The sequence below is a fragment of the Xenopus tropicalis genome, chromosome 10, assembly GCF_000004195.4.
Source record: "Xenopus tropicalis strain Nigerian chromosome 10, UCB_Xtro_10.0, whole genome shotgun sequence".
Classification (NCBI taxonomy): domain Eukaryota; kingdom Metazoa; phylum Chordata; class Amphibia; order Anura; family Pipidae; genus Xenopus; species Xenopus tropicalis.
In genome coordinates, this window is record NC_030686.2 from 28,540,825 (window position 1) to 28,568,528 (window position 27,704).

The window sequence follows — 27,704 nt, forward strand, 5'->3', positions numbered from 1 at the left end:
TATTGTGATTTTTTTTCTCCCAAAGCCAAAGAAACAGAGGCTGCTGCACATGTGTTCTTGTGCTACTCCCACAATGAAGAGAGGAGGAATTACAACACATAGAGATCTAATATTTTTAGCTTGCACAATGCAGTCATATTATTGGCAAATACCGCGTCACTCAGAGGGCCCCATTTATATATGTACTTACGCATTGTGTATGTATTGCTTGCCCAGTCCTCACCAATGGCAGTCTTTCTGGACAGGGTACATGTTTGGTGTATCAGTCACCTTCCCTTTGTCTGTAGTTATTCATTCTGTATTTTAACCTTGCCTTGTCTACATCTATGGTTACCTAATTTCAATGACTGATCTGTTGGAGAGCTTGTGGCTGTTTAAATAAGAATGAATCAGTGGGGTTTTTTTCCTACTTGCACACAAAGGTCAGTCCAGTAGAATGATGCCAAATTTTTGGTCATTATACTGACAGTAGCAGTTACCATGACATTGGAAAAAAGATACAATTATAGAAAATGTTTTTTCTTGTTTGTCAAGACCTTCATGTCCCTGTACTGAAGTGCCTCTTGGCTGTTTAAGGGTGAAGGCGCACACAGAGCTACTAGTAGCAGCTACTTGCCGTGGCTACTAAAATAGACAATGCTGATCATTTACTGATAACAGACTCTACATGTGTTTTAGCAGAGGCAATTCTTAGTATTGTCTATAGCAGGGCATTTTCTGGTGTTTAGTAGCCTTGGAAAAGTACCCTTACTGCTTGGGACAATTCCAGATATGTATATGCTGTACACCTAAATGAAAGGACATTTCCCATACAGTTTGTAATTTGTTTTATCATGTTCAGTGTGCAGTTACACCTAAGGAAACAAATCAGGCCACTGTATGAATTCCCTTATCTTCTCTCTGTATATAATTTATACACAAATGATTCACTTCACAACGAGAGTAATTTGGTACAATAGCGACCTGATACCACAGTGCCTTATTCTGCTGAAAATTCTAGGCCCACTTAGCTAGCAGTTCTGTTAGGTCAGTGTACCCCCAGAAGGTAGACTTATATCACCATATTAATTTGCAAATGTTTTTGCAACTATAAAATCATATTAAGGTGAGTTACATTGATATGAATATTAGTTATAATATATAAGTGAGCTGTTATGTTTTATATCAATATTTATGAGCTGGTTTACATTAAAGTAATAGTATACTCAAAGATGTGCATGTGTATCTAAATAGGAACTCCAAATATACAATTTGCCTTTCTTAAAGTTATGCCTTTCACCTTTTTTGATAAGGGCTACATATTAAAAGATTGTGTTGCATTTTGTAGCGCTTTTAGGAACTCAGCATATTAATTGTCCACTTCTTTCTCTTTCAGATAATTTTTATTTGAGAAATCTTCCAGCACAGCCTACTCTTCTTTCTGCCAATCACAATTTCCCAAGTATAGCCCGAGCAGCTCCTGGTCACCCCATTGGTTCCTGCAGCAGAGATAGAGAAAACAGCCATCTGCAAAAGAAAGACACTGAACGTTACCTAGGGAGCACAGATTTAAACAAAGAAAAAATGATCAAGGGGGACCTAAAAGAGAGACATATTGAAGATGAGGGCAAGGAGAGACAGAAAGTGGTATTACCTATGTCTCTCGATGGTCATTGCAAGGAGGATCTTCACCAGAGAGGCTCATGTGATAACCGGACCAAGCATCTCAATTCTTGCCTGATGACCTCAAAGGTGCTCAATGGTGATCCAGGCAAGGCAGGGCTGTCAAGCTGCACAATGGGGACAGTAATGCCCAGACAAGGGAGCCAGAGCCGATGTGCCAAAGACATAATGAGGTCTGACAAAACATATCCTCAGCATGATCCTCAGCAACCATACAGTGAGTGCCTGGAGAGGAGGCAAATGCTTCATCACTCTGTTTCATACACAGTCCCGTCCAGTCTACCCAGCATTCCTGCCCCACTGAACACCTCCACTGGCTCATTCCCCTGTCTCCAGCTCCATTCCAACCCAGATGTGGTATGCTCATTGCAGGAAAAGGCTGGCAGGGATCTGAAAATGGGCAGGCCCACATTTGTGCCTTCCGTGGGGCACTTCACTGACAAAAGCCGGCCTTTTCAGGTGACCCCGGAGAGTTGCCATGTAGACAGGGGTGAGGGAAAAGATAAGGGCCATGAAATGAACACTGATATCCATCTCCAAGGTTCTTACTCAAACACATTTTCCCACTTAAAAACTGAAAATAAAGTAGACAGGCGTTTAGAATGGCAACAGAACCCAGCCGCCAGAATAAAAAATTTAGAGTTTTTGAACAGTGGGGGTTCTGAACATGCTATGCAGAGGGGCATGGAAAAGGGGGGTTACTTTGAGATGCCTCAATCACAAGATTGCCCTCGTCCCAATCACCAGGATGCACACTGTGTAAAACCTAGTCAGTCCTGTTGCACTTTAGACAGGCCCTCCAAAGACCCACAGACACACCATTCTCAGAAGATTGCTCGAATACGGCACCAACAACACAGACCTACTGAGATGGAGCAAACAGGAAGTGGGCAGGATGGGAAAAGAAAGACCATTGAGCTGAATTCCTTGGGCTACAATGGACCACACCTTCCCCCATGGAATGATCCTTCTATCTCAATAAGTGAGGAAAGAAAGAACTCATACCTTGACCCTTTTAGCACAAGTTTACAACAGGCTACACTAATGACACCGGGCCCATCACTGAGCCAGGAAATGCAAGGCCCAACTGATGAGGTCTCTGCTATGAAAAACCTGCTAAAGTACAGCAACCAAGCACTTATTGTGGGTCAGAGGGCCCCGTTTGTGGGCTTGGGGAACATGAAGGCCAGCTGCTCACAGCAAGAAATGAAATTTCACTCCAGCAAATGTCAGCCAGAGCAAGAGCGGATGGACTGTGCAAGGAGTCGGGAAAATGAGATCTCTCATGGAGATGGTGAAGTCAGACAGCCCCCAGTTGGTATAGCAGTGGCAGTTGCACGTCAGAAGGACACTGGGGGCCGCCAAGATGCTTCATTTGGTGCAGGTTCCAGTCGGCAGAGCAGGAATAACATGGGACCGAAAGGTACACAGAACAGGAATACTTCGAGATCACAAAACCTTGCAAGTATGTGTTAGTTTAAAATTTATTTGAGCTATTTGGCTCAGAAGATAAAATGTTACTCTTTTTTTCTATTGGGAAAAACTTAAAACAAAAATGTTGACTGTATCTTAATCAAAATGCATGCTTTGTAAAATTCTTTTAAAAACTAACTTTTATGCCTTTTCCCACAGCTATTCAATTCTTTAAATCTCTCTAAACTCTAATTCTGCTCCATCATTGCTCTGGAAACTGGTTAACCTCTCCATGAGTTACTTCTCTTGTACAATGCTCTCTTCCATGAAAATCCCAGTTTGCCACTAATCTTATTCTGTTCTGCAGCTGTACAGCCACTGTCAGAGAAATGGCAAACAGAAAAAGGCATTTGTTGTAGGGTTTCAGCAATATTAAAACTCTTTTATTACGATTAATAATAAAGCAGTGTACAGGTGGGTAGATGTGCGCAATATGGACATTTCAATAGAAACCAAGCTGGCCAATACAGACCTGGAGTACCTGGGGCAGTTTCCCTAATTAACTGAAAAAGCCCGCATTTAGCCTATATTTGTATATACACTCATGTGACTAGATACTAATGTAAAACTGGTCAGTTTTGATCAGAATATACAGGCAGGTATAGGCCATTTAGTTAAAAAACAGCTTTGCCAGTGTGTACCCAGCTTAAGATATTCCATTAATGTTTATTTTACAGAACATGCATCTTGCGCTAAAGGCCAACCCTGTGCACATCTTGCTCTTGACAAATGCTGTTATTGAAATGAGAGTTGAGGGAAAGTCATAGGTGTCATATATTTTCCTATTGGCTTTAACTTTTCACTGCCTCCACACTTCCAGCCCATATGATACTGCTGTTCTTATATACCCTTCTTTCAGCTGCATGTGTAACTATATTAATAACTTCTTTCTACTACTGCATATGATAATTATATTTTTGTATAGTCACTGTTTCTTACATTTTTTCCAGTTTGATTTTTTTAGTCTCTCTTCTTCCTAACAGGCAATTAAACTCCGATCATTAAAATGGGTTTTATAGCATCCATTCAGGGTCTTAAAAGAAAAATATATCTCCTTTTGACATGAGCTTTTTCATCTAGGTTTATGTAGAAAAGGTGCATAAACATTTTCTGAACATCCAGAAATACATTTTTTTTCTACACAAACATACTGGACTCTAGAGATTGAAAAAAACATGATATTGATACAAGTAATTTTCCAATATCACTAAGACACAATGTAATGCAACACCACCCATGTTTTGTTCCATTGTGAGGGTCTACACATCACTTTGGTTTTCCGAAGTCGCATGAAGTATTCTCCTGCAGTCAACTTGCGTAGGCCTTTCCACCAGCGATTCCCTTTTTTGCCAGTGGAAAGGCATTTCAGAGAGATTATTCATCCGCGGTAGAAGAGAACTGTCACGTGCAACGATATCTCTCCATGTGACATTATACATGGTGCTACGTGTAGCCTGCTACTTGTTGCAGCTACAGAACGCTAGAAAATACCCTGCCTTAGAAAATGCTTCAAATTGTTATCAGTTTTGTTTATTTTGTAGCCGCGACTAACATTGTAGCCGAAACTAACATTTAGACTGAAATTGTAGGTTAAAGCCCTGAGCTACTTGGTAGCAGCTACTCATCTTGGCTAATAAATGCCAGGAAATACCATAGACAATACTGAGAGGCCGATTCATTAAAACATGAGTTTGAATCCCGAATGGGAAAAATTCGGATTGGATACGATAATATCTTAAAGGAACATTAACACCAAAACATGAAAGTGTATAAAAGTAACTAAAATATAATGTGCTGCTGCCCTGCACTGGTAAAAGTTGTGTGTTTACTTCAGAAAGTCTACTATAATTAAGATAAATAAGCTGCTATGTAGCCATGGAGGCAGCCATTCAAAGGAGAAAAGGCACAGGCACACTTATCTGTTATCTGCTATGTAACCTGTGCCTTTTCTCCTTTTTTCCAGCTTGAATGGCTGCCCCCATGGCTACACAGCAGCTTATTATACAAATTATAGTAGTGTTACTGTAGCAAACACACCAGTTTTACCAGGGCAGGGCAACAGTGCATTATATTTTTATTACTTTAAAGCTCTTTCATTTTTTGGTGTTACTGTTCCTTTAAGATTGCAAATATCACGAAAATGCTTACGAAAAAATCGTATTAGTCACAATAATATCGTATTGGCGATCCAAAAGTCACGAAATTTTCGTACTGAACGTTGTAAACAGCGGCAGAACCTTTCCGAATTTTTCTTGCAAGCATATGAAAAAGTTGCGCAAGCGCGGAAAAATTGGCGAAAATACACTCGGAGCGTTCGTGTCTTAATAAATCTCCCCCTGAAAATTGCCTCTGCTAAAACACACGTAGAGACAGTTATCAGTAAAGGATCAGCATTGTCTATTTTGGTAGCCATGACAAGTGGCTGCTACTTGTATCTCTGTTTGTCTTCATGGGATATATTGTTGTAAGAAAGATTGTTAGTTTCCTCTACTAATGTCAAGGGCTAAATCAGCAGATATGCAGGTAGAAAAAAAGAATTCTACCCCTATCATTAACGTCTTGCCAATGTTCAGGCGCCTTCAAAGCGTGCCTTTATCTGGCCTTATCAAAGACAAGGAAAAATATTTCCATCCTGTCCTATTGACAAGACCACTGATATCCAAGGCCTTTGCCAATTTTGGTTGCCTCGTCTCCAACCATACATGCATCGAATATCATACAAAAGCTTTGTTTCATACAATAATATTGGTGTGTGTATGGCCACCTTAAGGGGAATTGGCACCTGCTGCCTGTGAACAGAGATAGTTATCATGGGGTCCTTTTAGTCTGTGAAATATAGTATATTTGTGTAGTAAAAAAATGACAATTATATGTGTGTAGTAAGAATTACAATTATATTTCTATCTGGCAGATTAGATAGTAATTATGTACCTTTTCTACATAAACCCAACCAAATAAGCTCATGTCCAAAAAGGGGGGTATGTTTTTTCTCTAGGGTAACAGCACACATGACGCTTTGATGCTCGCAATAAATCTTTTTACCGCAGGCAACAAATCATGTGACATTACCCATAAGGCCTTATTTTACTATCCAAGAGCATACAATACATTCCTTAGCAGTGATAATATAATTATTAGGCTAATACGTTTGTTTCCAGCTTGGGCACTATCTCCACTATCCTGCCCCCCCCCCCTCCTGTCTGTGTGGGTTTTATCTGGGGACTCTACTTTCCTCCCACATTCCAAAAGTATACAGCCAGGCTGTCTCCTGATTAACAGACCCTATTGTGTATGAATGTGACTTTAGATTGTAAGCTCCACAGGCATAGGGCTGATGTACTGTACAGTCTACTGTGATGTATTGTAAAGCGCTGAGTTAATTGTCAGCACTATATAAATAACCGATAATAAATAATCTTACATGGTGCGCCTTTCCAGTAACTGGCGTTCTTCCCCTGTGACATAAGCATTAATGTAATCTTGCTCATACCTTGTGTTTTGTTGTACATAAAAATAATTAACAATTAAACCCACCCACCCCTAAAAAATTATTCTGTAGCTATGCAGACTTGAATCTTGCTTTATTGTATCGGTATCAAAAAAATGAGTTTGAAATGTTATCCGGTGCAGATTGTATAGTTCTAGCTTCATGCTTCAAGTTGCTGTTTAAATATGTGTCTCTTTATTTTATTGTAATATGTGTGTGACCATTTTTTGCTTTGTATTCTCATTTATTTGACTGTCTTGGGAGGGCTGTCACACAGGGAGTTGAGTACATTAGGAACACTCTGCTGAGGTAGCACAAATGGGAAGCCTGCTCCAGACGGGGTAGCTTGCATGGCTTTATCTGATGCAGGCATCCTGCTGGTCGCACTTCAGCACTTTGTTCCTAATATATTTAATGTCCCTTGTGGCAACAGTGCTCCAATATACCCATGTTGCACTAATGTGAGTATGTTGAAACACAATGTGATAGAATCTGCTAACAGAAAAATCAAAGCCCTGAATTTCAATCAATCGTTTTATATAGTCATCCCTTCTGTCCCTTTTTTCCCTCCAAATTATCCATTTTGTAAGAATTTGCATTCACTGGTATGCAAGTGAAATACCGTGTACCTTAGCAGAGATGAAGGTATGTGAGACTGCACACACTGTGTTTAATCTGCATTCATTACTCTCAGCATTTCCTGAGTTTTTAGAGCATCCTTCTGGCAAATGAAAGGAATAATGAGCTGGCAGTTTCATATATCTTACATTTGGTGAAGAAATTTCAAGGAATTTAAGATTGCTAGGATTTTATTTATATAGTAGCATCCAATTTCCCTTAGACCGATAACACAAGGGATGTATTGTCTGGGTAAGGAAAACTGTGCAACCCCCAAGGTAACTAACAGGCCTGGATATATTTACCACAACAGAATTATTAAAAAGAAATAAAAGCCAAAGTCTTTTTTGGGATATTGTTTTTACTTTATTATTTCTTATTAAAGAACCTTTATACATTTGTAAATACTTTCATTAATAGTCTTTAGTTATTTATATTGCCTTTTCCTTTGGGGTAACTATTTCACATGAAAACCAATCTTATATAATCAATATATACTTAATCACGCGCTTTGTCATTTTCATAATCATCTTTACAAATAATAAAAATGACCAGCTCTGGCACATAAAGGGGGCTAGGAACAGTAATTGGGTATGGCTTGCCTGCTTACAACCTGACCACTGTAAATTTAGCTGTATGAAACGAAAGACACCATCACATTAACACAAATAGTGTTGCAGATACTCAAACCTTCTGCTTGTGCCAGTGCTGAGTGGCAAAGACCTGCCTAATTAGGATTTGCACAGGAAAGTCTCGTGGGAGGTGGTGTATTGTGAGTGCAGCAGGGGAGAGGTTCCTGGCTCATGTGGGATCACTGTGATGTCACCATGTGGTTGGGGCGCAAAGAGAAGGGGTGGGGGGAGTTGGAAAGAAATATCCGGGGTTACCAGCATTCCTTGGCTCGCCTAGGACACATGGTTTTTATTAGCTGGTCTCTAGGCAAGTCTAATGATCAGACTCCACTTCCAGCTGAGGGTTTTGTAGTCTAGTCAGCTCCCTATACCAGGCAGTTAAATATATTAACTACTTTTTTGCTGCATCTATTGCTTTAACTTTCTGGTGGGGCTGGATCTGTTGTGTGCCTGTCAGACATATACTCCCAGTAGGCTGCCAGAAAGCAGAAAAATCCTATAGCCACAAATTTCCTAGGAAAACATTTTAAGAATTGTAAACACTGATCTAATGTTTGAAAATGTCGCAAAAATGTAAGAACATGTAAGCAAAATTTATAAAAAGAGTCCAAGTTTTATGATGCGTTCTGCAAGGAGCTTGTACAGGTATGGGACCTGTTATCCAGAATACTCAGGACCTGGGGTTTTCCGGATAAGGGATCTTTCTGTAATTTAGATCTCCATAATTTAGGTCTGCTATAAATCATTTAACCATTAAATAAACCCAATAGGGCTGTTCTGCCCCCATTAAGGGGTAATTATATCTTCGTTGGGATCAAGTACAAGATAGTGTTTTATTATTATAGAGAAAAAGGAAATCATTTTTAAAAATTAGAATTATTTGTGTATGGAAGATGGCCTTTCTGTAATTCGGAACTTTCTGCATAATGGGTTTCCGGATAAGGGATCCCATACCTGTAGTAACATAATGCTAGCTTGGCTTGTCAGGTATAGAGCTCCTTTGAGAGAGCACTTGCTTACCTTTGTTTGCTTTCCTCCTGTATGACAGCTGGCTCTGGCCGATCCATGCATGTTATTGACTTGGACGCAGATGAAGAAAGGAACCGCCTTTGTGATGAGAGGCTGGGAATCTCTGGGCGGGACATTCTCATGCAGTGAGTGTGATTTTTATATATTTTGTGGTACAATTATAGGATCTATTATCTGGAATGCTTGGGACCTGGGGCTTTCCAGATAGGGGCTTTCCATAACTTGAATCACCATTCCTTAAGTCTGCTAAGAAAACATTTAAAACATTAAGTAACCGTAGTAGGGTTGTTTTGTCACCAAATGGGTTTATGCTTCGTAGTACAAGGTAATCTTTTATTGTTAGAGAAAAAGGTAATTATTTAAAAAAATTAGAATTATTTGCATAAGGTGGCTACTATAGGAGACCCATAATTTGTAGATTTTGTGGTAACTGGTTTCCAGATAAGGAATCGCATATCTGTTCTTGCCTATTTCTACTAAATAGAATAAGGTCAGTCTGGCTAACTAACATGCCATCCTTATTTGGGACTTATGCCCAGGGGTGTTAAATGGTATATACCATGGCCTAAGACTAAAGGTGGCCATACTTGCTAGGATCCGCTCGCTTGGCGAGGATGCCAAGTGAGCGGATCTTCTCCGATATCCCCACCTATGGGTGGGCGATATTGGGCTAATATTGACAGAGTCGGCCCGTGTATGGCCACCTTAAGACTCTTTGACTTAAATGCTTGCAGCCTCCTACAGCCTTACTCTGTATACCTATTGTTAAATCCCATGCTGAACCATTAATGTTTCTGTTGTATATATTCAGGGAAAGCAAAGACCTGGTGGAATTTGCACGAATCCATCCTTCTAGTGGTTGCCCTGGAGACCTTACCCCTCACCTCATGATAGCAGGTGGTTCATCCCTTCAAGCTAGCCAGTTGGGAGGAGATCCTGCCTCGCATAGCCACCCTACACATCCTCATTGGCTACCCAGGACTCGAAGTCCCTCCATCTGGATGGGGGGTCATTCCTACAGTAAGTACTCAGACTTCCTTGGATTGCAGCTGAGACTTTATAATAACTATTTTAGAAGTTGGGTTATAGGTTTTCATGCCATGTGCAGGGATAAAAAAAACATTTTAAAGCTATAATGGTAGTGTGCATTAAGTAATTTGCTAACCTATGTGCTTTACACTGAGTGTAGACATGTAAGCAAGTATAAGATGTTCTCATTTCTTTCTTTTTTTTCTTCCCCCAATAGGTATCGGTCATCCAGCTCTACACCAAAATCTTCCCCCCGGGTTTCCCACTTCCATGCCCAGTGCCATGCAACCAGTGTTCCCCCTATCGCAGGAACCACCTGCACAGTTGGTTATTCTACCTCCAGACCCTACTCCCCACACAGCTCCACACCCTCTGGGTAAGTTAGCTGTTTTGGATTGTGCTTTATGCAGATGTGTGTGCTGGGTGCGGGGGGGGAGGGGGGCTTAGTGGTCTTTAGAACTGCTAATATAACACAACTGCAAAACATATTGCAATGCATATGCCCCAGTAGGTTATATAATACTTTGTATATCCCATGGCATTTCACCTAGAAAAAAAGTCACAAAGAAACAAAGCCAACAAAAAATTAAGAATAATTAACCAGTAAATACACCCAGTATCTATGACCTATCTAAATGTATATTTAAAAAAAGTATTTCCTCAACTAACCAAGTGAATTTTGACGCAGCTGATGTAATGGATCAGGCTTCCCTCTGGCCACCTATGTATCCTGGTCGAGGACCTGCTTCTCACCTACAGCACCCAGGACAGCTACCTGTCTACTCGCGGTCACAGTTTCTGCGGCAACAGGAGCTCTATGCCCTACAGCAGCAAAGGGCAGCGGCTCTGGAACTTCAGAGGCAAAGCCACCTGCAGGTAAATCACACTGAAAGACTAAATATTTTTAAAAATAATTATATCAGCCTTTAAACGGGAGCCCAAAGTGACAAACCTTACTTTATGTCTACAGAGAAAGCCAGAGGATCATCTACCAGAACATGAAGATACCACGGAAAAGACCATTAAGTCACACAGCAAAACCGACTCCTTAAACACTTCTAAGGGTCAGACTCCACCTGCCCTACTGCTGCCACCCCCATCTGCACCATCCAAACTGTCGCCCTGCTGCCATTCACCAGCTATAAGGCCGCCATCCTCCAAATGCCCAACTCCACGGCCACTGGTCCCATGCACTTTACCTGCCTGTCCAGATGCCAGCTCTGTATTGGTGCCTAGCTCTCCAGCTGTTAGCCCAGTGCCCGTTCAGAATGCTAAGGGCAAAGAAGGAGAAGAGAGGAGGGGGGAGGGGCAGCCCCCCAGAGACTATCCCAAATCACTGGAACCAGGTAAGCTCATAAAACCAAATTTCTTTTGAAAAGTCTATTTTGTTTTATTATTTCTCTGAGAAGGTCTAATGGCATCAACACTAATGGTATTGGATAGACTGGCAGAGGTTTTATCCGTGTATTTATCAGTGTTTATTGGTGTAGATTCTTATCAGTGTGTCTATAGTGTCTAAGTCCATAGATTTGCAGCCACACTGAAGTAAATAAATCCTTCCAGTGACAAGTGAATATTGCCAAGAAAGTTCATTCAGAAGTATTTATAGGTAGATGTTTTTGTTCATGTGTCTTTACTAGGGATGTACTAAATCTAGGATTCAGAATTCAGCCAATTTCAGCACCCCCATAAAGAGAGGTTTTGAAAACATGCAAGCCATGGCAAATTCAAACATTCTAGGTGTGTTTTAAAAAGGAAACAAAGTAAAATAAATACGCGGTGCTGAAAAGGGATTACTGCCAAGACATTGTGTACATTTAGAGCTTTCTTTAGATTTAGCCAGATAATTATGTGCACTGGGGTGGAGTTTGAGAGGTTGAACTCGATGGACTTTGGTCTGAACTCTATTACTTCATATTCATCCATTCTCAGCTTAACCTTAATTGCCATGTGACCCTTGACATGCTACGTAGCTTAGAATCTAAGGCACTGGCACAGAAACACCAGAATGCCAGTGCTAAAGCGTCTATATTTCCAGCTGTACCTTAACAGATCAAAGCAACTGTGCAGAGAAAGGGTTAATAATCTAGATTGGTGGATGCAAGAAGTTTTGCTTTGTCACTTCCAATCAGATTCTTTATGCTAGAAAACTGCCTGTCATCTTTGGAACGTGTGTGGTGCTGTATTTCAGTGGGTAATAGTAAGGGGGGGGGAGTCTGGAACAGTATGAGGCCTTACAGAAAATCTCAAAAATGCAGCTGATGTAGTAGATGTAGCCCTTGGTTTTAAGAGCTATGGCAGACTAGAGGCCACTGTGTAAAATTCATTACAGAAACAGAAGCCTTTCAGGTACTTTTAGGTGTATTACAGTAATATGAAAAGCAATGCAAATAAAATTGTAGTTTTACCTTAAATAACACATTTATTTTTTAAAAATTACCTTTGCTGCATGTTTTAGCAGTAGCTCTTCTAGTGGTGGTGAAAATCTGAACAGCAGATATGCTGCAGAGATAAGCTCATAGGGGGCGTTGTTCCGCACATGCCCGTGAAAGAATTGCACAGTAATATTGATTGCTTTTTGAATTAAAAACATATTTGTGTGCTGCAGGGCCCATTTGTCACCACGTCGATTGAAATGTGATCTTTTTTTTCCCATGTCCTGCCAGTATTCTTCAGAATCTTTGCAGTGTATTTTTGGCTCCATCTGGTGCTTGCAGAGTTAAAATTAAGCCAATATGGAACTATTTTTTTTTTTTTTTTTAAATAATTCCTTTTACTGTCACTGTTGGGAAAGACTACACAATATCTAATGGGGCCTGTAGCCCTTCTGTTTGGGCAAGTTCTCGGAATATAAAATTGGAAATAGTCATACAGGGTTGGCTTGAGATCATACAAATTCAAATCTTACTTCAAAGACCAGTGTCTTAACCCAAAGGTTATGAGTCATCCAGTCTCCTTGAGCAGTCCTTGTGAGGGGCTAGACTGGAGGAAGGATACGCTATTTATCTCGCCATGTTGTCAGGAGGGTGGATGGATACCATTAATAACCATCTGACAATGAGAAGCCAGCCACGGGGGACATTGCCAACCCAGGGCACCTTCAGAACCTTCCCAAGACTGAGTGATAACATTTATTTCCTGGTTTTTCAGCCTGTGTCAGCTGCATAAACACCCAGAAAACAACCAGGGTAATGACTCCCGCTGCCTACATCCATCTTCCAAAACTGTCTATTCCCTTCTCCTACCAACCCCCCATATGTCCATTTATCTTCTCTCTCTTCAATCAGTTGCCCTCCCTTTTATGCAGTCTCTCACTTCATCCATCTAGGGGTTGGTCTGTTCACATATTGTCATTTCATTTGCTCTCATTCTCTAACTCTTTAATGTACACACTGTCTTGGCAATAGTCCCTCTCCTGATTCTATGTATTTTTATTTCTATGCAAGTTTCCATTTTCCACAATCTACACTTATTTTGATTTTTATTCAAAACACACTCAATATGTTCAGACTTGCCATGGCTTGCATGGGTGCAAGACCTTCTTTTATAGGGGTCGTCAGTCTTGGTGCAGAACCCGCCATTGTTGTTGCACTCGCCAGCAGGACACACATTCCCCTCCATGTCCTACTCGAGCTGAGGATGAAAATGTTTTCTGCTGCATCCACTTTGTTGGCAGGCCACTCTGCTTGGTTGTCCACTGGTGCATATGTTTATTTGAGATACATTGCACATAATTTAGACAGAAGGGATTTGAGAGGTAAATAAGACCAGGACAGAAACAATGGCTAAATCAGGGGAGAACCCTGGTTTGCAAATAGGGTTAGAAACACATTTACAAGAACTAGCCTGTAGGAGTGTCATTTTACATTTATATCGCTCTCTAAAACGTATTAAGACCGAAGTTGAACCAACCCACTAATATATTTATGTACACATATAAATGCCCCTGCACTTCACCCATCCTTCAGTAACTTCTTACTGTATTCTTCCTAAACCCCATGATTACTTTGACCCTTTTTCATTAAGACGATGTGTCTTTTTATTAGTGCAGTGTCCCACGCTTTCACAAAGAAACTGCAACACACAGAGTTTGCTATATATATATATATATATTTATATATATATATATATTTATATATATATATATTTATATTTATATATATATATTTATATTTATATATAATATTTTGGTCAGAAACGTGACAGATATGTGTGACTATTATCCATTGCCCCGTTGTGCATTATATGTATCTTGTACTTGAACTGAACACTTTAAGCTCAGGTTGTGAGCCCTGCCAATGCAGAGATTTTTCTACCAGTGACTTCTAAATCAAAGAAAACCAGGTTTTATATCAGGAGCACGAGCAAACAACAGACTGAAGGTTACTTATTCATGTGGAATCATTTGCATAGTACATCATGTAACTAATGCCTTAGGACTAAATATGTTGCCTAAATATCCACTTTGCCTGATTTTTACTATATTTATGCTTTTCTGGTTGTGTTCTTGGTTGTTAACTAACATAGGTTTGCCATTCAAGTTTTGTACATTTTTAAAGAGATACTGACACCCGAAATGAAACTGTTTTTAAAGGAGAAAGAAAGGCTAAGTCACTTGGGGGTGCCAAAATGTTAGGCACTCCCCAGTGACTTAAATCGCTTACCTTGTACCCCGGGCTGGTACTCCTCTCAGGCGAAAACCGCACCAGGCCGGGGTACCTTTCCTTCTCCTTTAATTATATCATTACACTGTCTTGGCATGAGCTTTAGAATGTTGCCATAAAATACACTTATATATAAAATATATTCTGTATTTGCCCAATGCTTTAACGCTACCTATCTGATCCCTCATGTTCCTCCATGAGGGGGGCTGCCATATTTGTGGCATTAGAAGCTATAACTGACAGGCTGAGAAGGGACAGTCAGGTTGGCAAAACAGTCTGGTTTAGGAAATTCAAGTAATAACTACTTAAAAAAGCAGCCCTATCAGCAAAACCTGATCAACATAACCTATAGGGAACTTTTACTGTACATTCATATTTTGAAGTTTTTCTTGTGTCCGTATCAGATTTGCGTTTTGGTTCACCTGTGACCCACACTGGCACTGACCAGCTTTTACTATTCTGACCTGTTGCAAATTCTTGATGAATGATTATGATGTGTCCTATAGTAAATCACAGTACCCTAGTTGTTCATAATTGTTTATTGTTGGCCTTGCATTTTATTCTTTTTTGTTTTTCCCATCTGCAGATCTGCCTCCTGGATATACTTACCCAGATGTTGTCCAATCTTACACTTCCCCTTCACCCCATCATGTGCACTCCGCAGACCCCGCAGACACAGAATCTATGCAAAAAGCATCAGTTGCAGCAGAGCCTGAACAATCTAGGACGTTTACTCCCACCAAGAAACCTTGTGACACTCCTGTGTCAGGTGACTCATTGGAGCTTAGCCAGGAATTGTCTAATTTGGGGGAGACAGACTTAAATGAAATCTGTGTTCAAGTGCCCCAAGGGTCCCAAGAGTTGGAATGTGGGGAAGCTGCTGTTGCTGCAGACAAGTGTACGGACAAGGCTGAGGAAACTAGAGACAATGTAGAAGAGGTGCAACCTGTGCATGAGGAGGTTGATAGGGAAAAGGAATTGGAGGAGGATGGTGATCTTATAGACACTTCTTCTGAACAGCTGCTAAATATCTCAAATGGGTCACCAGCTGCTTCTTTGACCACAGAAGAGACAAATATTGAGACCAATGAAGAAGTTCCTGCTTCATCAGTAGACATTGGTGGTCAAGAGTCTAGAGACCCTGAGGAAACAGAAGATAAGGTCTTAGCTATTTCCCAGACCTCGTCCCCAGCTCCATCTATACACTATGACTCTTTATATACTTTGGACACATTGATAGAAGCCAGTATCTCTATGGGAGAACTTTCATCTCTCTTGGATGAGGGAAATATCTGCTGTCCAAACACTTTATCCCCCCACCCCAGCTCAGGTATTCATGGGATTGCTCTTCTCAGTGAGTTGGCAGATCTAGCACTGCAGGAGCAGCCAAAATACACTACAAAAAGTAAGTTCCACTCCGTCTATTCTGTGCAAAAACAATTTTGCTCTTACCTTGTTGATTTGCTCCATTGACGTATTTGAGGGCCTGGATCATTCCTCCTAGAGATTCTGAATCTTTAGACTGGTGCATAAATCTAAGTATATAAAATATGGCATTTCTAGTCTTTTTCGTTTTTAGGGTTTGGTTCTTCTTTAGGAATAGCACGTTTCATTGGGGACTTAGTTAAGAATAGCAGGTGTCATTATGGAATTAATTTCCTTTCCAGGTTTGAATAAAGCTTCAAAGGCATTGCAGGCCAGCTAGTGAAATGTTGGTTCAGAATAGCAGGTGTCCTAAAGAAAATGTTTCAACATCTTGTTAAGGAAATGTTTTAGTGAGTGCCATTCTTAAAACCAAAAATGTTTTCTCTGGTGCTGGAGTCATTTCTGTTTTCTTATCTCCTCCATAAGTGCAGACATGTGTGGTCTGCTGTGTGCGCAATCATGTGCTTTCATGTCTGAAGCTCAGTGAGCCTTTACTTGGTGAACATGAGGGTGTTTCATTAGCTATGCTCCCATGGGGCCATCTTTACATACCAGTAAAATATAAATGTCTTACCATTACAATATCAAGCTGCTGGTTATCACCCGCAAAGTCCAAGGCATTTCTGGCTGTAGACCAGCAATGACTGGCACCTGAATGTTTCTCCTAGCAACAGTTACATGTCGCTGTGTAAATGCTGCAGCCATAGATCCCTTCACTGAGCATTTTTGACCACTTCCTTGTAGCCTCTAAACACTGTGTATAATTTCTTCATTTGATACTGGCCTACGGTCACGTTTACAGTAGTATATTGGGTGTGAGTGCAATCTGATTCGGATATACTAATATTACAGCCAATATAACACAACCCAGCAGGTCTTACTGTTTGAGTGCCATATGCCATTATCGGATATGAGCGTAATCTGAGTTGTATGATTCAGTATTGGACCTTCACAACTAAATGGCGCTCACACCCAACATGATAGCATAGAAGTGTTCTTAAATTGCAGAATTCAGACTGGCAATTCTACTCTCTTGTATTATTGTTACCAGAATACTGTAGGCTGGACTGGGGATTAATTTATCAAGGCACAGACAGCTTTGTCCCTCCAGCTGTTATAGAAATACATAACATAGGTGTTAATGTTGCCTGAATTGTTGTGTTATTTTGTTTGGAGTACTGAATATGTGTGTTTTAACCCCAGGCTGCTAAATGGAGTAAGCAGCTGTGGGCATCAACTGCATTTCTATATTTATATGTAAAAGGATACAAAAAAAGTATTTTATTAACCTTCTGCAAATAAATAGGTACATTACTGTGTTTCACGCACCTTCTGGGAACTAGAGTTTGTGTGAAATGTTGCAGGCTCCTGTCAGGCGTAGATGGGGTTAAACATTATTCATTGAGGGAGCAGCCCTGCCTCTCTTCCTGTGCCAGAAGTCTGGAGGGAAGGGAAGGTTTTCATGCTAAGAGCAGCTAAAAGCCAGAGATCTTATGAAGTTAATTTCCCTGCAGGCTGGGTATTGTCCTCTCCTCTGAGATTATTAAAGGCAAATATTGCAGCCAGGGCTCTGAGTGCAGCTTGCTACTTAATCACAGGCTCTCATACACCACAGGGATCCCGGGCCCCCATCCTAACCCTCCAAAGCCACTTCTTAAATTAAGAGGGAGGATTACTACTCCTGAAAATAAATATAGTTCCTTGTATGGTGATGCAGTATATCTATACCGAATCTGGCATTCCTTACTTCAGAAGCTCTTATTTTTTTTTAATCAAATCCAGATCTTTTAATGTTAAAATCTGCGGTTATGACAAAATGACTGCAACCTTGATTGATCAAGTGAGTGTGTTTTGCAAACGTGCTATGTCGATGGTTTCTAAGCCCTGGCATTTGGAATGTATGGGAACTGTAAATGAAATATGTGTGAACAAATTAGTAAATATAGGCCGGGACAAGGTTGCTTTACTTTTAACCCCCTCAAGCATTCAGCAGGACTGTGTAATTCATTAAGCTTCACCAGGCTCACATCTCTGATCACTGGGGTAATAATTAAATGTGCTTTCTACAGTCCCCCCCCCCATCTCCAAGTGTCTGTCATGGCAGCCATCAGATATGTTATGTCAGTTGTAAGACAGATGGCCACATGTGCTGTGCACCAATACAGCACAGGAAGCATACATAAAAGAGGGAATGTTTTCCAGAGTAGCTTTTAGCATCGATTGTCCTGCCAAGGGGAATAAGGTAATAAGCAGAAAAGAAACTGCATATGTGGTCTGATGTCTGCAATATGCTTAGAAACACAATTGTGGTCATCTCTACAGTGAGTTTAGCTAATAACACTTTAATTCCTATTGTTGTAGCCTGGCCTTTAATGCAGTATTTTGGGCCTTTAAAGGACATGCCTCCCCTGGGTTTGTTTTTAGATCAGGGCCTGTGCTTATATAAAGATAGGATTGTTCTCATTCCGAAGGTTTTCTATACAAAGAAAGCAACATATTTCTTAATATAGGTGATTCTAAGGATTGCCAGATTCAGCTGGCTGTATTCCATATATTGGTCATTTTTTTTTTTTTTACAACTCTGCTCTTTTTTATTTCTGGCAGCCAATGAAGATGAGTCTGTTGTGTCAGACCTTCAGGTTTTTGCCACCATTGCCTCAGCATGGTCCCTGGCAGAAGCTGCCATTCTGGAAGATGTACCCTCTGGGTACCCCATTCCCTACTGCCACAACGTTGCCCCCCGAGTTCGTTTGTCACGCCGGACTTATACTTGGACACCCAAAACTAAAATGGCGAGTACTGCACATCATCTCGATTATTTTGTTCTTTTAAATGGGAGTAGATGAACGTAAATACTTTTTTATGGATCTTTCTTTTATTGAACTATTTTTTTAAAAATATGGTATCTGCCCTTTCCACTCTGACAGGTGTGTCCCTTGAAGGCTGCCATAGATCATCTAGACACCCAGGAGGTGGACATGAGGATGAAGCTGGCAGAGATCCAGCGCAGGTATAAAGAAAAACAGAGAGAGCTGGTTAAGCTGCAAAGAAGGCATGACCATGAGTGAGTAAACTATACGGAAATATTTCTCACCATCATAAGTACTATGTGAGTGAAATTGGCTAATAATCTGGGTGCAAATACAATTAAGCTGGATGCAAGATATGTTCTATTTGCTACTGATGCAGTGATGAACTCCATGTAGCGCATTATGAAAGGTGTTCTGATTTTTAGGGGTCTCACTATTCTTTAAATGGGCTGCTTGTACTCCATTCACCCCAATGCAATTGACCATTTATTTAATTCCATATTTAGGAAAGAAGAAAGTTCTAGAAGTCCAGTCCGCCGGGGACCAGGTCGACCTAGAAAACGCCCACACTGCCGCGCCCCATCTTCACACCGTTCAAACGAGAGCAAGAGAGCCAAGTAAGTTATGATAGAAAATGATGGGTTTATATAAAGCTACACAAATCCATTGCTGTTATTTCAGGACCTCTGTTTTATTTTTAGTTTGTTTGCCCCACAACCCTTTGTTGGACATAATCATACAAAATTGTGTGCCAGTAGTGTTAGTTAGTTAGTTAGTCCTGCCTGCCTGTGCATGTGTGCCCCCTTGTGTCCTCAGAGGGGGCCCAACCAATGTGTGCCCTGGTGTTTTCCAGTAATAATTGCTGTTTTGGCAGAAACGCGGGCACTAAAAAAAAATTCTTGCTATATTTTACATTGCTACATGCTTCTCTCCATTTTGTTTTTGTTGTTTTCTAAAATGCAGCATAGACTGGTAGGATTTTGTAGATGAGAATCTGCCCCCCCCCAGTGTAGAATCCCCTGTCTGTGCCATGCAACTGCCTCTGGTCACATTATGGTGCCGCTCACTGCTTCCAGCGCTCTGCTATTACCCATTAACCGCCTGGTGCAGCTATTCTAGTACTCGCGGGCCCTGTATAATTGTCCTTCTCTTCCACAAATTGCCTCTCCCGGCAGGGCCATTTGCATAAATCCTCCAAGCTAGTCCAAACATGATTGGAGAGTGTTTGCAATGCATCAAGCTCCATGATTTGGTAATAATAGTTAAATCTCTACTAAATGGCTTCCTCAATTAAGACAGAGGGAAAAAAAATAAATGCCTGGGTTTTATGTCAGAAAACATTAGCAAATGTTGTAAGGATGGAAAAGAGAAAAGTAATGTAACAAAAGGACAGTGTTTTTATTGGCAGTACCTTGGAGACATGGCGCAGTATATGTAATCTGACCAGTAGGGTAAAGGTTTTAGCCACAGTTATCTTCAGAGTACAGATCAGTGCTAGATCATATTATTATTCTTTTCCTTTTGTTCCCTTACTGATACAGAAGCAGCTGTTTAGGTGCTGGAGGCACAAGAGGAGGCTGTGTCATTAGTAACAGAACTTGATTCTCATAACCGCTTCAGAGACACAGCTTAATTAGCTAGGTCAGGCATAGTCAACCTTCAGTCATTCCAGGTTTGGTGGCAAAGTAACTCCCAACATTCCTCCATCAACTCACTCATAGAGGCAAAGGTCTCTTTAGGGGAGTCCAATCAGGATCGACTCCCTTGAGCCTCATACAGCTCAGGCCCCAGAGAGAAGCATTAGTAAGTAGTAAGTATGTGAAGAGGCATCATGTTGGTGGTTTCTAGGAGCTGGTAGTTTAAGTATCAGGCTGACAGTATTGTTTTTTGTAAATAATCAGTCACATTTTACGATCAGAGCCACCATCACAAAAGATGACCCTGAATGAAGGAATGCTAGGGGGGTATAGCGCTACAGCAGTTAGAGTGCAGACCGTTGTCTATCCCTGACGCAAGGGAATTGCTTTCATAGAATATACAGTGTACACAATAAGACATTTCCATGTTGTAAAATATGCATTGTACCTTGCTCTTATCCAAATACAAAATATATTTTAACAGTATTCATGGTTACCTACAGTTTCATGGTAGGTAACTTGTAGGTTTACTATACTGGCAAACTGTACTATCTGGAGCAAATATATTATAAGCCTATCATTAAAGTGGGCCATTCCCCAAAACTCTTCTCTGGGGATTTCACTGTATTGTAAATGGAATATTCTGTGCCTGGAGTATATTGTGTCTCGTCTCTATACATACTCGCACTTGCATGTGCCTTGTTCAGAGTAGAGGAGATCTACATTGTTTACGGAGCAGCTACTTTGTTAGACATTGTCTTGACAACTGATTATACTAAGACTTAACCCCCAAAACTGTAAAGGATAGTGCTTCTCCACTGTTTTCTACAGCAGGTATGGCTAGCATAATAAGTTTATGTGCAGTTCTAGTCTGTGTGAAGCCAAGGTATGGTGAGATTTAGAAGGATTTGTGTGTGTGTGGGCGGTTGCATTACCCATAAAGACTGCTGAAGGAACTGGCCAAAGTTCTACATATTACACTACGTGAAACAAGGCACAGCTTCAGCACTCCTCAGTGGACTGGTTGTCAGGATTGCCATAGACATGTCCATTTAGTTTATGGTCTGGGAAGCCACATTCAGACCAAGCAATTGCTTTCTTGTAATACACTGTATAAAACACATCACGTATCTGTATATCTGTCTAATACATGTGCCTATCTATCATAGCATCCTTACTATAGAACCCCACTATATCTGCTTGTAAAATACCTTAATCCAGTACAAGGGCCTGTGCGCCCTCTATTCTGTACCTAAACCCCTACTATTCATTTTATTGTGTTCTCCTATACCCCCCCAAAAGATTGCCTAGTTACCAGTTGCTTAGCAACCTCCTGCATCCTCACTCAGCTGTACCCTGTTGTTAAGTGAGTTTGGACTCCGTATGATCTTTGTTATGCAGGAAAGCAGTTGATAAAGGCCAGGCAACCTGCAAAGCCTTTCCTGTTAACACATTAAGCTCATGCTGCTCTACTGTTCCTGCAAGAGGGTCTGTTTGTAAGCTTGTAAATGTTGTACAAAAGCTTGCAATCAATTTTTATTCTAGTGCAACACAGTTTATTCAGTTAGAGATGACTTTGCATGCTAACACAAATGCTGGGCTCCTTTGCTGTGTCATTGAGGTACTCTTAAAATTTATTCTGAACAGCATAAGAGTTAAATCATTCCGCCAGAGATTCCATAGAGGATTTAGCAGGCTTTGATGGATCTTCCCTGGAGGGACAATTTTACTGTGGATTTAAAGGGCTGGTTGAAATCCGCTCTGCAAAAACCACAGTCTGTATAGAAATCCCCATAGTCAGACTGACCTACTATCACCCTTCTTCTTTCATAGGGTGAAGCCATCAATGCAATATTTGGCTTACACTACACTACATACTGTTTTAGGTGGCTCTTGTTACTAAGTTCCTTCTGCCTGTATGGACTGTGCTTCTTTGGGTGCTAGAAATATATGAAAGCTTTGGCACACAGTGTAATTAAAAGATTGTAGGCTCTTATCAACAAGAAGTGTGATCCCCTTTCTTTCTGTGGGTGAGCCAGTATTAATGACACCATTGTACTGTGCTGAAGAATATAGTGGTGCTGTAAATCAGCAACATTAACAGATATGAGATTGGCCTTGACTATCTTCAGATGGCATTGACATGTTCAGAAAGCTCTTCATAGGTCTCAAAAAATTGTGGGTAAAATATTTGCTTGTATTAAACCTGCATTATACCAGAATATGTGAAAGATAAACTGAATATTATTGTTTGGGTATGACAGCCAGCAAAACACTCATTTATTTAGCTGTCCTAATTGTATTTTAATAGCTGCCTGCATTTGTCTTTGAAACAGTTAAATGGTGCATTGATATATTTTGTTGAAAGAAGGGTTTATATGTTAGTCAAGGATGTAAAAAGGGAGCACACACACAGAAGCTAATTCTGTTATGTATCTTTGTCCTTTGGGTCCAGCATAAGGCAGGGAAAGTGCTCTATATAAAAAACGAGGGGTTAATTCAAATAATTGTTTGTAAAATTGAAGGTCTATTCTGCATATTTATGTTTATATGGGAAAATGGGGTCTGTTATATTGCTTGTTCTTCAGAGGCAAAAGTTCTGCTAATGATAGTGCTCCTCCACTGTTTTCTACAGCATGTCAGCCTAGGAAGAAAGGGGCAGCTCTTACCCATGTACATCAATACCTATTCATACAGTTATCATTTCAATTAAGTGGTTATGTAAACAGAACACAGTGTTGCACTTTTCATACATGCTTTTCTTAGATTTTTTAAAATCTACAGGTTAGGTAGCGCTCGAAATTTTAGGGTAAAAGAACCAATGGCTGATCCTTTGCCTGAGTGCCTGCCGTATACACGGATTCCTGCTATTCACTTTGCTTGCATCTGCATGTTACTGCAGTACAGGTGGGAGAAGACACCCATTACTTATAAGGATATAGTGCCACAACAGTGAGGCTTATGATCTAAGGTAGTACATAGGTAAACTGGCACTTAACCATGTCTGGCACCATACACAATGTCTGTGTATACCAGGTGTTTCTTCCCAGCATGTTGGTTTTTAGGACAGGTCAGAGGCTTAAATGTACCAAATAGCCATTCAGAATTATTATTATTAACACCTATTTATAAAATTCAAGCATATTTTCCAGCATATATTCAGTATAGGAATGTACACATAGGTGTATACATTAATTAGTGTTGGGATGTATATATTGATGTATACATTAAACATAGTAGAAATCAAACAAAACATCCAATAACCAATTTTTTTTTCTTTTAATTCACATTATGTCTCCTCCAATATATGCAGCCCTCGCCATGTATAATAACACACTACAATACACAATGGAGTTCTCAATATCTTTCCATATACCTGCGTAATGCACAATCACAAATAAACGTGTATTTTCTTTTTACTGCCAGATCTCTGAACAAAAGTCTAAGCCTCCTGTGTACTGAGTTGCGGGCCGATGGGGAACCTACAAAAAAGAAGATCAAACTTTTAGAGGAATGTTACAGTGACCGGGAGCACCCGCCCTCAGCCGTGAGTTGCATGGCCCTGTCTATAATATAAACTGTGTGGCCTGAATTGTAGCTGGGTTTTAAGGGGGGCACTGGTGCCATAAACATAAGAAAATACCTTTGTATAAAAGTCATCCTAAATCTGTGTGTGATTGGAAATGCAGGGGAAGGTGGCGCCACTATAACGGCCGCATGTTTAACCACTCCAATTTAAAAAAATAAAATTTATATGCACTTACATACTACATTTCAAAAAACATCAAAGGCAAACACATTTATTTATAATGGAACAGGTTACGGTGGGAATGTTAGCACCTTCTTCTAAGTAGAATAATGGAGCGGCAGCTCAGCTTTTTATATATGAGAGAACTGAAAATAACCAAGGCCAGTGGCGCTCAGCATCCAAGCAGAACACTGACTGATAAACTTTGTATTTATTTTTTTTCTTTTCTATTTATTTTTTTGGCATCTTAGCATTAGATGTGGCTTAGATTTCCTTATTAGAGCGAGCACGACGGCTCTTTCATTTGTTTAAATTCAGATTACAGATAAATTCTTGTGCTGCATGGCAAATTACCAGTTAATTTAGATACTTAAAATCCAGTGCAATCTGTAGCATGTATCTAGAATAACTCCTGATTAGTCATTCAGTGTGAAGATTTTGAGTGTCCTAATTTAAAGAAAGGAGCTGGCAACTCTAATCACAAGGAGTTATCTTACGATTTCTACAATACTGCTTGATGGAGCAGCCACCTTTATCCGCTTACATGCCAGGTAACATAGTATCTACATTGCACAAAGGTACCAGCATGCCAATAATATAGATTCTATATTTCCTGGGTTCTCTTTTATCTATGCTGTGCTGCGTGTTTGCTGTGGACACAAGGCATATCTCTAAGAATTTTTATGAGGCGAGAGGAGAGCATTGGGATATCAGATATCCAGACAACCATTACATTAGGGCTTATTTACAAGCAGAAAGGCAGGGTGCAATGTACAAATAACAGGCACAGTGCTTTTGTTTTTGGCACTGTGCACCCTGCTTAAATGTATTGCCCCAGGTCTCAGGAATTCAGGGGCAAGAGGGGGAGGGGCATAGGTGTTCCCCCTCCTACCCATCTTTTAACTTTGACACAATGAAGTTCAAGTTAAAAGACCTAAATCTATTAAGGAGTAGTCATGTAAACAGGCTGCAAAGGGGCCCTGTTGGGCAGGTAATAAGCACAGGCACTGGCTTGTGCCCACCAATACTGCCCTCCACACCTGGTTTTTATCTGATGCAAGGTGGAGAGAATGCAGCCACACTCACTCTTATACCCCTTAGTGCTTTTGCCCCAGGTCTTAATAAATTACCCTGATTCAGTAACAGCCCTGCATTCAAATGTCATGTCTCTTTAAACTGCTACAGAGTATTACTAGATATTGTTTGTTTCTTCGAAAACATTGTAGAATGGCCTAATGGTAACTGTGACAGCAGTGACAGGGGAACATATCATGAATGTTAGTTAAGGTGAGCGCTAGAGCGAATGCTTATTTCCTGTCCTACACCCAGTTTGAATTCAGTTAAGGTGAGATCTGGGATGAGCACATACGTCCTAATTATTCTTAGAACTACGTCTGAATGGTTGATACATTAATGTATCTCTATATCTGGAAGCTTGTTGCTAACTAAGGGGAACCCTGGCTGAAGGTCAGAGCGCCAAGGATTGCTAGACCTGATACAGTCTTACAGCCACTGTAACAGAATGATCTAACTGGTGTTGGAGTCAATTACATCAAACATACAAAGCAGATGCTACAAATTTTATTCTTCTTTATGTATATGATGTAAGTGTAGAATTAAGTGATAAATACAAATGTGCACCTTTGTGTCTGTTCTGTTAGGTTAATATGCATTGTAAAAAGACCGTTAGCCCTCAGAACAAGTTGTCATCCAAACTGGCACAGAAGGTTTCCAAGCTAAAGAGTAAGGCCTTGGGTTCAGCTGGCAGTGCCTTTTGCAATAAAGATGCCCTCCCTGCAAGTAAGATTCAGAAGAAGCTGCCACACCACAAAGGGGCAGGTCTGATGCTTAAGCAAGGATTAGAGCGAAAAGGGCAGGAGAGACTGCAGCCAGCTAACAGCACAGAGGGGCCAGAAGAAGGAGGTAAGAAGTGTAAAACAGAAGGGAAAATATATTCCCACAAATAATGGTAAAGGGGAACGTGGGAGCCGTTACATTTGAATCGCACAGTGCCTGCTTTTGATGACTTACAGATTGTGTCTTTGATTTCTACCCACAGTGGTATATATGATAAATATTCTATGTGGTTTTGGTGAGACTGACTAGAGGTTACATTGAAATTTCTTTCTTGTCAGACGTAGACAACGAAGAAGATTCTGATAGTGAGGAAGAACAGGGCCTCCCAGTGGTGGCCACCCATGATGCCAGCCTTGCTCTGCACACAACTGTCAGCCCTTCTTTGGTTGGTCCTTCTCCATCATCTGTGGTGAAAATGGAAGCTAACCAGAAAGCCAAGAAAAAAATTGAAAGGCAGGGTTTGTTAGGTAAGACTTTGGAGCTTAAATCTATAGAATAGATGCATATGTACAAAACAGGAATCTTTAAATACAGCTGTTTTAAATCTGTGTGGTTTGTTTTGCTTTTGATTTGTATTTAATGACTGTTACAAATCTACAAAAATACAATTTACTCTTCTAAAGAGGTGTATTTACACATAATGACACAGTCTGTGCTTCTCTGTATTTTTTGATTAACACAGTATATACTTCTGTTAACACCAGCTACCCTCTTTCTTTCTATATTCAAATTTTCTCAGGGTCTTACTGTAGCATTACTAGTCCAGAGAATGAAGTTAAGATCCGCAAGCGTTCTGCAAAGCTGGATGCCCAGGTTCTTCCCATGAAACCCCTCAAGAAAAAATCTCTGAGCCACACTAGCAAAGCTAAAGGGGCCTTGCGGCAGAGCATTCCATCAGGCACTTTGACACATACTCCCAGCAAGAGTCTATTTAGTTCTCCGGCCCTGTCTCTGAAGAAGGACAAAAAGAGCAAAGACTTACAGGTCAGTTGCCAGTAGAAAGGAACCCTCTGTATTTGTGTGTGTACATAGACGTTATCTGGTCACCACTAAACCATGCTTTATGTAAAACTGTAAATAAACGCAAATAACATAGATTTGTTTTACATTTTTTTTGTTTGCTTGTTTTCTTCTATTATACAGAGAAAGAATGGGGTACTAAGTCTCTCCTTGACATCCAGAGGCCCAAAAAGTCTTCTAAAACAAGGGCGGGTGAAATCCAAACAGGTGTGTTAGCAGCATTAAAACTATACAATTGTATGCAGTGGTATGACAGTCAAATGTGTGCATCTGGAACCCATTACTCTCCCATTAAGTAGAGTAATTTAGGTTTTTGTAAAACAGAGCTCACTATTAGTAGCTATATATTTTAACTTCTGTAATTAAACACCTTTATTTAGTCCCTCTGTCTGTTATTGCTCCGTCTTTGCACATAATAGTCTCATTCTTTCTTTCGTATTTGTTGCTCCTTTCATTCTGCAGGAGCGAGGCCGAGCTGTCAGTCGGCTCCTACAAAGCTTCGCTGTAGAAGACGACTTCCAGTTTGATGATAACAGCAGCTTTTCAGAGGGAGAGGAAGATGTGAGCCCTGCTGGTGGCAAGAGTAAAGACCAGAGTAAGTTGATAGAGGCTG

At 40.5% G+C, this 27,704-nt stretch overlaps 1 protein-coding gene across 6 annotated transcripts in view; it reads left to right on the plus strand.

The window, feature by feature from the left end:
• Positions 1-27,704, plus strand: part of bahcc1 (BAH domain and coiled-coil containing 1) — a 104,192-nt gene that overhangs the window by 66,927 nt on the left and 9,561 nt on the right. For 4 of the 6 annotated variants that reach the window (XM_004916357.4, XM_004916356.4, XM_002940094.5 and 1 more), the window contains exons 5-20: positions 1,376-3,127; positions 8,921-9,026; positions 9,713-9,921; positions 10,148-10,306; positions 10,619-10,806; positions 10,901-11,276; positions 15,181-15,999; positions 18,624-18,811; positions 18,947-19,083; positions 19,336-19,446; positions 23,893-24,013; positions 25,876-26,137; positions 26,350-26,538; positions 26,811-27,055; positions 27,215-27,298; positions 27,554-27,686. In XM_004916357.4, coding sequence (XP_004916414.2) covers positions 1,376-3,127; positions 8,921-9,026; positions 9,713-9,921; positions 10,148-10,306; positions 10,619-10,806; positions 10,901-11,276; positions 15,181-15,999; positions 18,624-18,811; positions 18,947-19,083; positions 19,336-19,446; positions 23,893-24,013; positions 25,876-26,137; positions 26,350-26,538; positions 26,811-27,055; positions 27,215-27,298; positions 27,554-27,686 — 5,079 coding nt within the window. The remainder of the gene's footprint in view (positions 1-1,375; positions 3,128-8,920; positions 9,027-9,712; positions 9,922-10,147; positions 10,307-10,618; positions 10,807-10,900; positions 11,277-15,180; positions 16,000-18,623; positions 18,812-18,946; positions 19,084-19,335; positions 19,447-23,892; positions 24,014-25,875; positions 26,138-26,349; positions 26,539-26,810; positions 27,056-27,214; positions 27,299-27,553; positions 27,687-27,704) is intronic. The other 2 variants (XM_012967538.3, XM_004916358.4) reach the window with 1 other exon arrangement.